This window comes from Vulpes lagopus, chromosome 6 (assembly GCF_018345385.1).
Source record: "Vulpes lagopus strain Blue_001 chromosome 6, ASM1834538v1, whole genome shotgun sequence".
Taxonomy (NCBI): Eukaryota; Metazoa; Chordata; class Mammalia; order Carnivora; family Canidae; genus Vulpes; species Vulpes lagopus.
In genome coordinates, this window is record NC_054829.1 from 131002889 (window position 1) to 131016244 (window position 13356).

At 35.6% G+C, this 13356-nt stretch overlaps 1 protein-coding gene across 2 annotated transcripts in view; it reads left to right on the forward strand.

The window, feature by feature from the left end:
- NAA15 (N-alpha-acetyltransferase 15, NatA auxiliary subunit) overlaps nt 1–13124 on the forward strand; it is an 83689-nt gene extending 70565 nt beyond the window's left edge. Inside the window, exons 17-20 of one of the 2 annotated variants that reach the window (XM_041759080.1) lie at nt 977–1075; nt 7213–7356; nt 8659–8756; nt 10684–13124. In XM_041759080.1, coding sequence (XP_041615014.1) covers nt 977–1075; nt 7213–7356; nt 8659–8756; nt 10684–10884 — 542 coding nt within the window. In that variant the 3' untranslated portion in view covers nt 10885–13124. Of the gene's footprint in view, nt 1–976; nt 1076–7209; nt 7357–8658; nt 8757–10683 lie in introns of both variants that reach the window. The other variant, XM_041759079.1, reaches the window with a different exon arrangement.
- Nucleotides 13125–13356: the final 232 nt, after the last annotated feature.

Below are 13356 nucleotides of genomic sequence, written 5' to 3' on the forward strand. Positions count from 1 at the left end.
AATGTGGGAGTAAGGGGACAGTGGGAAAGAGAGAATCTCAAGCAGGTTCCATGCCCAGCACAGAGCACGATGCAGGGCTTGATCTCACAACCCTGAGATTATGATCTAAGCTGAAATCAACAGTCAGACACTTAACCGACTGAGCCACCCAGCCATCCCCATACAGTAGATATTCTTAAAATGGAATCCTGATATATAAAAAAGCTGTTCTGTTTAAAGTAGAGAAGGGCAATCTAAATTGCTTTCAATTGGCTTCTTGATTGTGTTCTATTTGGAATTCACTGTAGTAGAGTGAAGTGGGTAGTAACAAAGTATGGCAGTATTTTCAGCTTTCTGAGTTTTGGAAAAAGATTAAAGGAAAAAGAAATATCAGAGGAGTCTGGAGTTTTGAATTTTGTTATTTGGAGAATGCTACCAAATTAGGGAAGTCTTAACAAAGAGGTGTTTATAGATGGGACTTGAAAGTACAGTGAGTACTCAGGTGAAATTTCCATTCAGTGGGTGGAAATATTACTGAGGCTTGCGAAACATGGGGGTACAGTTGTGGGGATGGTATAGAAAGATATTAGAAATCACTGAAAACAATCTTGGTGAACACTGACCTTTCAAGGAGGAAGAGGATCCAGGAATTGATTAGGAGAAGACGGTCAAGTAGGAGGGAAGCTATTTCACATGTCATAAAACCCAAGAAAGAAGCTAGTTTCAAGTATAAACAAGGAAGTTTTATAAGTAGTGTGGGAAATCCCTTTATTTTGGTTAAAGGAGGTTAAGAAATAAAATGGCTTCAAATTTTGTTTATATGGCATTAGTTCAAATACTGTTGAATTTTTTGTACTTCATAATTGCTTCACTCATGTTGCAGTTCAGATGTGATTGACTCTAAATTAGTTTCTCTATTTGTAAGGTCTTAGTTCTCCAAAGGAGGCAGCTTATTTTATCAAATGATCAAAATATATCTTACTTTTTCTTTTTATAGAAAAGTTTCTTTTGATGCTACAATCAGTAAAGAGGGCATTTGCTATTGATTCTAGTCATCCCTGGCTTCATGAGTGTATGATTCGACTCTTTAGTACTGGTATGTTTTGTTTTACATTACTTAAGTATTTGATTACAGTAGTTGATAGTGACTGTATAAGTGATCTATATAAGTTTGTCATAAACTCAATCATTTTAAAGCTGTTTTGTATTAAATTAGCTAAGGGGAAAAGCAAGGTTCGTTTCTTTGTGATGAAGTTCTTTATTTTAAGGCTAGAAATGTTACTTCATTTTGATATAGAATTGTTTAGTTCAAATACTTGAGAATCACCTTTCTTTCTGTTCCTAAAAAGTTACATGTAAGTTGAAATTTCAAATCATACTTATTATGTAAAGCTTTTTAGTAAATTGTTCCAAAATGGACAAATCTTTGAAATTGACTAGCTAAAATTTTTGTTACTAAATATATGTTTAAAGATATAAAAGCTATGCCATTGTTCCTTTAAGGCAATTACTGTACTTTTCAAATATTTTCATAGTAAGATCCATTATCATTACTTTTAATGTGAAGTAGAACTACAGAATTTTAAGAGTCTAAAAGGTGGAATTTCATGCTAATTATTTTTCATTTTATAGTTGAGAAATCTGGGACCTTAAAAGATTAAATGACTTATTCAAGGTAACACAGATAATTAGTAATGAAGCAGGAATGAGAGCTCAGGTCTGAATATTGTTCTTTATTTCTACTACAAGAACTTTAAAGTACTTCTGTAGTGAAGTGGTAGTAGTGTTTTGATTTTTAAGTTGATTGGAGAGGGAAAATTGAATCCTTAATAGAACAATCTGCAAATACTGTTCAATTACCTATTGTATTGCTAAATACCCATCCACATATGAATCCATACATATCTAAATAATGAGATTAAAACAGGCATCCCAATCAGTCTTTTGAAAAATGCTAAATTATTCTGATTAAGAACATTGTTTTGACTTCTAAGAAAAAGTAAAATCTTATGTATATTTATGCTTGGTCAAAAAAATATGACTCTTGTTATAGACACTGAATCATAGAGATGTTTTTCAGTTTCTTAAATTCTGGAAGTAATAAATAGCATAACCACCTTATAGAAAATAGAATTGCTTTATGTAGAGAAAATTTAAAAATTTTTCTTTCAGTCTCTCTTACTGTATTAAAAAAAATTTTTTTTTAAATCATGAGTCACAGGGGATCCTTGGGTGACACAGCGGTTTAGTGCCTGCCTTTGGCCCAGGGTGCGATCCTGGAGTCCCGGGATCAAGTCCCACATCGGGCTCCTGGCATGGAGCCTGCTTCTCCCTCCTCCTGTGTCTCTGCCTCTCTCTCTCTCTCTCTCTCTCTCTCTCACAATCATAAATAAATAAATAAATCTTAAAAAAAAACAAAAAAAAAACAAAAAACACGAGTCAGAAAATGAAGGCCAGAGGTAATGGTTTTAAATCCATTCTTGGGGAGAATCCCTGGGTGGCTCAGCGGTTTAGCGCCTACCTTTGGCCCGGGGCGTCATCCTGTAGTCCTGGGATCTAGTCCCACGTCGGGCTCCCTGCATGGAACCTGCTTCTCCCTCTGCCTGTGTCTCTGCCTCTGTGTGTGTGTGTGTGTGTGTGTGTGTATCTCATGAATAAATAAATAAAATCTTAAAAAAAAAAACATTCTTGGTTAGGATGGAGTGCATTTAACCAATTTTTAAAATTAACACACACACACGGGGATCCCTGGGTGGTACAGCAGTTTAGCGCCTGCCTTTGGCCCAGGGCGCGATCCTGGGGACCCGGGATCGAGTCCCATGTCGGGCTCCCGGTGCATGGAGCCTGCTTCTCCCTCTGCCTGTGTCTCTGCCTCTCTCTCTCTGTGTGTGACTATCATAAATAAATAAAAAATTAAAAAAAAATTTAACACACACTTTATTTTGTATAATCAACTCTTTCCTAAAAGGCAGTAAAATAATAAATATAATTATGGATTTAGAGATTTCACTTTGAAATAGAAATTAAAAGTGGCTTATCTAAATATATTTGCTTACAGTAATTGTGGATTAATGAACATAGGACTGTTTTCTTGGAACAGTTGTTTCAGGAATTAAAATGCTCATGGACTTCAGAAGAACAAAGGCAGGATGATCCTGATGTAAAAGTAGAATTATTTAGTGTTCCCGTAAACTATGCCATTGTTCCACGTGTTTAACTGACAGCATTTTCAGGAAGAGAGTTACAAAGTAATTCTTATTTTGACTAAATTTAGGCAGTTAAAGCAGTGATAATTTGGAGTGATAAAGATGCACTCTTTTTTAAAAGCTTTCAAGAAGTTGAGTAGACAGCTTATTACCTTTGTTAAGAACAGGTGTGTACTGTATAAAAATATTTGTGAAACTATAGAAACCTAGACTAGGAACATCTTTGATTATACCCCACAGGATTAATTTTATTTCATTTTATTTTTTATTTTACTTTATTTTAAGATTTTATTTATTCATGAGAGACACAGAGAAAAGCAGAGACATAGGCAGAGAGAGAAGCAGGCTCCATGCAGGGAGCCCAATGTGGGACTCGATCCCAGGACTCCAGAATAATACCCTGAGCTAAAGGCAGGGTATGCCCAACCTGAGCTGAAGGCAGGTATGCCCAACCACTGAGCCACCCAGGTGTCCCAGGATTCCTTTAATATATTAGTTAAGTATGGGGGAAAATGATGTTTCAGTGCCTATTTTATTGTAGAAACTTCTCTAAGTAAATACTCATTTTAGCTGGTTACAAGTAACCTCCAAATGGGAATGTTGTTATACTACCAGTGTAATTAGTATTGCTATATAGGTCAGCTTCTCCTCCTCTTTTTAATTATGAGGATGATTTGGTATGTACCCTTTTCAAGTTTTTCACTTTTTCTTTTTAAGTTGTAGGACTTAGAGCAATTTAAACTACATTTCTCCTCAGTGCTAAGTAAAGGGTAGGAGCTTAGGTATTCAGTTGTTTTATTATTCCCTTACATGCTTTTAAAAATCACTGTTTGGTCACATTGTTCTACAATAAATTTTATGGCTTTTCCTCTCTCATTTGTACAAACTCACTTATCTGCAGGTTCTTTTTCTTTTGTATTTATGCATTTCCCTCCTAAAAACTGCATTAATACTCTCATCTACCTATTTTGCCATTTTGAGTGGTAATCACTTAATAGGTTGTGCTGTAACCCAGTAGTGAGTAGTCTTTATCTCACACAAATATGAGCATTTTCTACCCAAATTATTACTTTTAAATTTTCCTTAAAAAATATTTTATTTATTTATTTATTTATTTATTTATTTATTTATTTATTTATTTATTTATGACGCACGTGCGCGCGCACACACACACACAGAGGCAGAGACACAGGCAGAGGGAGAAGCAGGCTTCATGCAGAGAGCCCAACACGGGACTTGATCCTGGGACTCCAGGATCACGCCCTGGGCTGAAGACAGATGCTTAACCGCTGAGCCGCCCAAGCATCCCTCTACCCAAATTATTTAAAAAATGCCAGCTACTCTAGGAACTCAGGGTAACTCTTTTGGTTAAAAATCAGCCCCCTTTTCAATGTGACTTTTGACCGTTGATGATTACCAAATTAATTCAATCTCCTAAAAAGCTAATAGCATTAACCAAACATTTTATTTATTTATTTATCTATCTATGTATTTATTTATTTATTTTTAAAATGAGAAAAAACAAAAAAATAAAAAATAAATAAATGAGAGACAGAGGCAGAGACATAAGCAGAGGGAGAAGCAGGCTCCTTGATGGGGAGCCCAATGTGGGACTTGATCCTGGACCAGGATCATGCCCTGAGCTGAAGGCAGATGCTCAACTAACTGCTGAGCCACCCAGGCGTCCGCCAAACATTATTTTTAATTTTAAGATCTCAAAAGACTCAAATCCAAAAGCCTCATAGAAAAGATTTTTTTTCCCTTCCCTCAATCAAGTATTACTTTTCCTTGATTCACAAGACTTAATTATTGTATCAGAAGATAGCAAAGAAGATAAGTAGTCTGGGATATTTTATTTTCTGAGACCTCAATAGTGTTTTGCTAGTTTTAATCACTTTCAAAGGATTTTTATTTATTTTATTTTATTTTTTTTCAAAGGATTTTTAGATTGATTCCTCCCCCTACCCCCTGCCCACTAGTCTTCAGCAATAAAAGCCTATCTAACAAATCTGTGACATTTGAGGTTGCTTCTTTCCTTAAAGATATAGGTAAAATTGCATTATATAGAATTCCATACAGCATTCTAATTTTACTGCCGTACTTTTTTTTTTTTATGTTAGTGTTTTCCTGGAAATTCCAGGTCCAATCTACATAATGTAGGGAAGTAGAGTCAGCCTCAAACATTTTGTGACTTAGTGAGGAGATGTTTTTGGAAATAGCTATTAATGGAAGTTGGGATTTTTATATTTTCTCTTTATACATCCCGAGTATGTGTGTGTCTATGTTATATATGTATGTTTTTAATTCTGTGGGCTTTTTTTTTTTAAAGCAGTTTTGATTTTTCTGGGAAGATTGTTTTAATCTAAGGAGGGTAATAGAAAACATGAAAAGCTTAGCTTCCACCTATAAGCAACTATAATGTGACTATGCAGTTATTTTCCCACCTGCATATAGTCTCTAAAAAGCACTTCATACAAACCAACAAGGCCCATGGAAATAACATTTTTTGGAAAACCTGTGATTTTTTGACATAATATTCATTGTAATTGGCTGTAATCTATTTTACCAACCTTTCTGTAGGTTCTCTCTGTGCTCCTGCTTCCCCTGAAAAACAAATACTGATAAATTGCCAAAACCAAGTTGAAAGTACAGCCATAATGGAGGTTAAGCTAAATTCTTTAATAACTCATTGAATTGAAAAAAAAAGAAAAAACCTCATTTAATTGAACCACCCAATTCTATAGACTGATAGAAGAAATGTTATTTAACCAACAAAGGGCGTATCAATCAGTTATTCAGGTATTAATTATATATAGAATGTTTCATACAGATGTTTACTACTCAAGAGTTCAGTGTTTTTTAAACTTAAGGTAGTGATCCATTAGTGAGATAATGAAAGCAGTTTAGTGAGTCATCACTACCATTTGAAAATCTAAAGCAGAAATAGAATAGAGTAGAAAATATTTGGATGTGTAGCACAAAGTTAGGGTTAGTGTTCTGTGCAAGTTTTGCTTCACATAATTATGTATATAGGATACATATTCATCAGTATGTTTGAAAGCGACCACCGTAGTTGCTAACCATAAGGAAAATATGTTTTCAATCTATGACAAAAATAAGAACTATATTGAATTATATATTTAGCTATTATATAATTAGCTCTTTCATATATAACTTTTCCTTACTGTGATCTTTTTAGGTTGGGTATCTTCTCAATTTTACAGATGAGGAAAAATAAGTTCAGAGTGGTTCTGACTTGTCCAAGCCTAGATCCATACCCAGGTCTGTCTGGCTCAAAGCTTCAGACTCTGTCTCTATACCAAAGTAATAATGAAAAGAAGCATACTAATATTCAGTCAGTGAGGTTGTAGGGGTCAGTCTTTCCGTCTCAAAATCCCATTGCCTGGGAATGTGATTACTAGTGTGTATTCATTAAAGGAAAATACTACAGTGGTCCTTTGGAGTTTATTATATAGTGATAACTCAGTTTGCATAGCCCCTGCGAATATAGGTCAATGAAGTCAATATTGTTTTCTTTTAAAATTGATAAATTTTGTAATACCTTACTTGGGTACAGAAGCTGGAGAAGGTAAGGAAAATTTTTTTGTCTTCAGCACTGCATATGCTATGACATTTTTTATCAGGTAGGTGTCATCAAAGCCCCTGTTGTACAGACTTGATTTAAAGTTGAAGGGGGCAGTTCCTAGGACCTTAGAAGGCTACAGAACTATATGTTTCATTATGTATCTTGCTTTCTGTTTTTTTTTTTTTTTTTTTTTCTGGAAATGAATCATTTATCAGTGAAATGCCTTTGAATGCCGTTAGAAAATGATTATTCTGCTGACACACATCCTTTACATTTATATACTAAGCTCTTTTAAGTGTTGAATTATAAGTAGGTTCATCTAGTATTTACATATAATTGCTTTGTTTCATTGGACTCCTTAAGTAGATTATTTTTTAACTTCTGCAAACAATATCAGAGTATCTAACTGCTAATTAAGTTTCTTTTTAATTTGTTCAGCAGTGTGTGAAAGTAAAGATTTACCTGATACAGTTAGAACAGTATTAAAACAAGAAATGAATCGTCTTTTTGGAGCAACGAATCCAAAGAATTTTAATGAAACTTTTCTGAAAAGGAATTCTGATTCATTGCCACACAGATTATCAGGTAATCACTTTTTCTTTTTGTCTTAGCCTTCTAAAACAATTTCAGTTTTTACCTTAATGGATCAGTGAGAGATTACACATTTTTCACATGGAAGAGGCATTGTGATTATCTCACGTTTTAGTCTTAGGAAAACAGGCAGCTTAAATATACTTCCTATAAATGTTTCAATTTTTTAGACAAAATTATTACTCAAAATTAAGGTCAGTAGTTTCTCCTGGTTCAGTACAGGCTTTACAACAAAGCAGGTATACTGCATTTAGCTATATAATGAAGGAGGGAGGAAGTTTCTATTTTTTCTTTATCCCTTCAACATGCTCTTAAAATTCACTTAGATATGACCATCATCTTCTGTTTCTCATACTTATGTAAGATTTCTCATGCTTTGGACTAGATAATGCAAAACACCTGAAACTGTTTCATAGGCAGGCATCTGTGGTAGCAGTCCAAAGTCAACTTGATGGGACCATTTGGGTAGTGTTTTTTTTAGTAGGATGCTTTTAGAATACCTGGCTAAGAAGCCCAGCAGCTTTTGTATGCCTTTGTAGAATTCTGATTTCAGCTTTTTGGTCATACCACCAGGGTTCTGTATCTACAACCATACCCCCCCCCCCCATCCCTACACATAGCCCCAAATTATGTTCATTTTATTTCAGAGATTTTATTTATTTATTCATGAGAGACAGAGAGAGAGGCAGAGACATAGGCAGAGGGAGAAGCATGTGGGACTTGATCATACCCTGAGCTAAACGCAGACAATTGCTCAACCACTGAGCCACCCAGGTGTACTGCTATGGTTAACTTTAGAAAGAAGACAACTATCCAAGGTCCCAGAACACAAAGACAACTATTACTAGAATATTTATACTTCTTCATAGTTTTTTTTTTTTTTTTTTTTTTTTTTTACCTTAATTCTAGTTAGGCTATTTTTGGTCTGTCATCTCAGGATTTTCTTTTTTTTAAGATTTTATTTATTTGAGAGAGAGAGAGAGGGCACAAGCAGGGGGAACAACAGAAGAAGAGGAAGAAGCAGGCTCCCTACTGAGCAAGAAGCCCAACATGGAGGGCTCAATCCAGGACCCCAGGATCATGACCTGGGCCGAAGACAGACACTTAACCAACTGAGCCACCCAGACACGCCAAGGATTTTTTTTTTTTTAAACAATGCTTCAAATGGCTATTCCCATTTTTCTGATTAAGTACCACACTCTATGTGCCCATGTATGTTCCATCTTATGTTTGAATGGATAGAAGAACAGATGCTGGTTTTACTTTGAAATAAATTTTCTTTTTCTTTTCATTTAGCTGCCAAAATGGTATATTATTTAGATCCTTCTAGTCAGAAGCGAGCTATAGAGTTGGCAACAACACTTGATGAATCCCTCACTAACAGAAACCTCCAGGTAAAGAGTTTTTGATAATCACCCTTTTTTTTTTTCATAATCTCTATTAAAGAGTACCTGACTACTTTGTTTCTCTTCACAAAGAGAATAATTTTCACTAAATAATTGTTTGTTATTTATGCATACTATTTCCAAACTGTTATGAGTCCACATCAGAACCTAACCTTACCTTAAGTTTATTTAGGACTGTGTGTGTGCACACACATACATAGCAGGCTATTTGCCATTCAAGAACTAGTTCCACATCTGTTACTTAAAATATTTTTTTTCTAGAAATATATTTTAGTAAAATAATATATATATTCCATAGTTAATTTTAGATTTCACTTCATTCATATCTGTGTATTTTTAAAAGATAATTATTTTAGCGAGAGTAAGAGGGCATGTGTGCATGCATGCACAAGTGGCAGAGGCAGAGGGATAGTCCCAAGCAGACTCGTCACGGCTTGCTGCTCCATCTCAGCACCCTGATATCGTGAACAGGGCTGAAATCAGGACTGAGCCACCCCGGTGCCCCCATATCAGTGCATTTTTGAGCAAGCAGTGGTTTCAGTGAGGAATTTTTTTTTAAGGATTTATTTATGTACTGTGAGTGTGTGCATGTGCATATGCAGGATGGGTGGAGAGGGGCAGAGGGAGAAGAGAATCTTAAGCAGACTTGTGCTGAGTTACTCATAGAGCATTTTATCACCACTCTGAGATCACTTCCTCGGCTGAAACCAGGAGTTAATTGCTTAACTATGCACCACCCAGGTTCCCCCTCTGAAGATTCTGACATATTGAACATGTATGTACCAGGAATCAAATTAGAGCACTCATTTTGTAACTTGTAATATGAGATTAAATAGAGTAAAAGAGAAATAGGTGTGTTGCAATATAGGTATTCTAGTTTAGACTAAAAACAAAGGACATAGCGCTATTTCCTGTAATAATTAGCCATATTAAAAAAGCATCTGATATATTCGTTTAGTAGCAAATGAAGGAAATATCTTCAAGAAACATTGGACTTGTTGATTGTCAATTAATACATCATTTAGATTAAAACATTTCTAGACTGGCAAAATTTGTTGAGTACTATATACTGCAACTGTATAATATTTTCCAAGTGAGAAGATGAAGAAAGAAAACATGAGAAATGCAAGTCAAAATGAATCACTGTAAAATATAAAAAGATCCACGAAGGGGTTTGGTTGAAACAGTTAATCAATTTGCATGAACAGATTTTTTTTCTTGCATATAAGGAGACCTCCTTTTCCACTTAGTAGACAAACCTTCAATTTGAATACAAGGATGAAAAGCAATGTTTGATATTGCCAACTGTCTCTAAGCCTCTAAAAAAGAAAACTATAAAAGATTTAAGTTAAGTAACTGACACTACCTTGGAGATTTTGACGTTTATACCCAGGGCCAGCCTGGGCTTAGGCAGGGTTGCTGCCTGGGGTCAAGCACTTGCTGAGAGTGAATGTGTCATTTTTTTTTAAGATTTTATTTATTTATTCATGAGAGACACAGAGAAAGAGAGGCAGAGACCCAGGCAGAGGGAGAAACAGGCTCCATGGAGGGAGCCCGATGTGGGACTCAATCCCGGGTCTCCAGGATCACACCCTGGGCTGCAGGCGGCGCTAAACCGCTGCGCCACCGGGGCTGCCCTGAATGTGTCTTTAAATGTAGCACCCTACACACCTTGTTTGCCCAACATTTGTCCTGGCCCTGTTTATATATAACTCATCCTTTTGTATAAACCCTGCAAATCTGAAGAAAGTAATTATTGTGGAATGTATATGTGGAAGTAAAATGCTTTTGTGTATCTTAGATAGGTACCTATGCCTTTTGTTTAGAAAATCTGTGGCTAATGAAATGTCTAATGAATTCATAGTAAAAACTTCTTTTTGGACAAGTTCTAACATGACCTTTTCTCTTTCTTTAGACATGTATGGAGGTATTAGAAGCCTTGTGTGATGGTAGCCTAGGAGACTGTAAAGAAGCTGCTGAAGTTTATAGAGCAAATTGTCATAAGCTTTTCCCTTATGCTTTGGCTTTCATGCCTCCTGGATATGAAGAGGATATGAAAATCACAGTTAATGGAGATAGTTCTGCAGAAACTGAAGAACTGGCCAATGAAATTTGAACATCATTAAACAAGCAAATGGAATGACTTTGGACCATATCTAGTGTATAATATTTTTGTCACGCACCTGCTGCATTGCTCTAACTTACACAGAATGAGAAGAGTAAATGTTCTTGCCTTCAAATAGTGTTTTACGTTTTTTATCCTGCTGAAAAAGTATATATAAAATATCTAACATATTACAGGATATAGGTTCAGTTTCTTAAAAAATTAAAAGCTGCTAAAATTGAGGGATTAAAAAAAGATACCTTATTCTATTCCTACCTACCCACCCATGTTTTTTAACTAATTTATATAAAATCTGGAGGCTGTTACAGCTAACAAAGCAGGTGTGTGGCAGAAATATTACTTTAAAATTTGTCTTGTGAGATTTTACTATATCTCAGACAGCATAAACGCTGTTTTAGCACTGGATTCTTTCACTGAGCACAAAGAGTTGTTGGGGCTTTAGCATCTGACTGATTTTGTTACGGGGTTGATTCTGACCATAGGAAGTATGCAATGTGAATCACTATTGACAGAGAAACCTACAACAGATGCTTGATGTTGTAGAGCTGGGACATATAGATACCAAGCAGAATTATAAGAAACCTAGAGGGTGTTCAATACGCTTGTTGTGTTTCCAAAATTCACTGTACATGATCAGTTTGGTGTTCTTGTACCACAGTTTTTAACTGAAGGAACCAGTTGGAACAATCTCAATTTTAACTAAAACTTGAAGAACTAAAATAGCAATGCAAACCTTTCAGCATTGTTTTGGCCAAACTTGTTAAAACTGTAATGCAAGAACCAAATGCACTGTGATGTGGCACCAACTAATTAGCACGCATGAATTTTTTCACCCAAGAGTGAAAAAAAGAATCTACCATGGCTTGAAGTTAAAGAGCAGAACTCCTGACTACCATTCTATGACTGATCAAGAGACTAATAGTTAAAAACCTCAGCAGGCCTTGTTCACGTTATGCAGAAAAAAAAGTGCTGCAGTTTAGATACCTCTGGAATTTTTCCACAGTGTCACAGGTTTGTAATACTTGAAGCCCTACATTTCTAAGAATATATTTCTTGCTCAGTTGTTTCAGGCAAGCCCAAGACTTTGTAATTTTTAAAGGGCCCAAGATTTTTTTTTCAATAACAGACCAGCTTCTTTTTCCTGCAGTTACAGATGTAATTTCCTTTTTGTTGTCAAACATAAGGTACCAAATATGATGCAATAAATTGTTTTGAAAAACAGTTGTGTGAATATTTCAACTAATCTGTGTTGGGCTTCTGTGAAAATACACAGGTGGAAACAGAGGTGCAAGCCAGAGGCAATGTAATGTGCTATAAACTAGTTCAGATGGGAGCATTGAGAATGGGCTGAGTGCCGATGTCAGGGGAACTCCATAATGCAGGTGTAGGTGTCCTGCTCCTCCTGCATTAAGATTTCATTGAGGGCTAGGATGGTGGCAGGTACTATGAATGTAGTTCCTAACTCATAATTTTTAAGGAAAACTGAAAACTGCAATTTTGATGGAGATAATATGAGCCTTAAAATGTTAAACCTAGCTACTGAGAACTGGCCTCAGGCTCAGTATTCTCATTGCATTTGCAAGATCTGAGTAAATTAAGTAAATTAGTCAATTGTATATATAATTGACCTTTTGTGGTACTTTTAGTTTATAGGAAATACATTCTAAAGGGAATTTTCAGGAGACCTTATCCTTCTACTGATTGAACAGTTGTGCTAAACTCAACTTTTCATAGTACGTGACCTGCATTCTGCGTCCCAGTCTAACGATTTAGTGATATAAAGAGAAGTACAAACTGAACTCCAGTGCTTTGTCATGTTTTCTTAACTGGCCCTGTCTCAGGAACATCTTAACAGATGGCAAAAAAACAAAAAAACAAAAAAAAACTTTTTCAACTTCTCCTATGAGTGGCAACTGAAGTTCTCATTGTTGGGAAAGAACACTAGTGCTACCTCTGCCACTGCTGAGGTGTTGGGAGGAGGCACCAGCCATATAATAGGGGGAGTGTGTGTGAATTATGTTCAAACTCTACTGTATATTGAAATGAAATTCATATATTTGTCTTGATGATGTTCAAATGATGTAGATTGTCTTAGAATGAAAATTCATAAATATTCAGAACTCTTGATGCGGATGCCACCCGTGAGGAGATAAATTCCTAACGTGTATATTGTACTCTGACCCAATTTTACTGGAACTATTGAATAAATATTTTATTTTCTTTCAGGTTTACTTGATAGTGGATACATTGTCTGGTGTCAGAGGACCTTGAAAGGGTTCATTTTATGTCCAGACAGCACCCCTAAAACATTGTACTGTACTGTCTTGCTCTGAGTAGTATCAACTGGATCATCTCACATTTGCCTCATTCACTCTATTAATTCCAAATGATACTGTGGGGGAAAACAGGGTTAGAAAAACAAGTGGGGGGAAAAATGCAGTGATGTTGTATTCTAAACAAGTG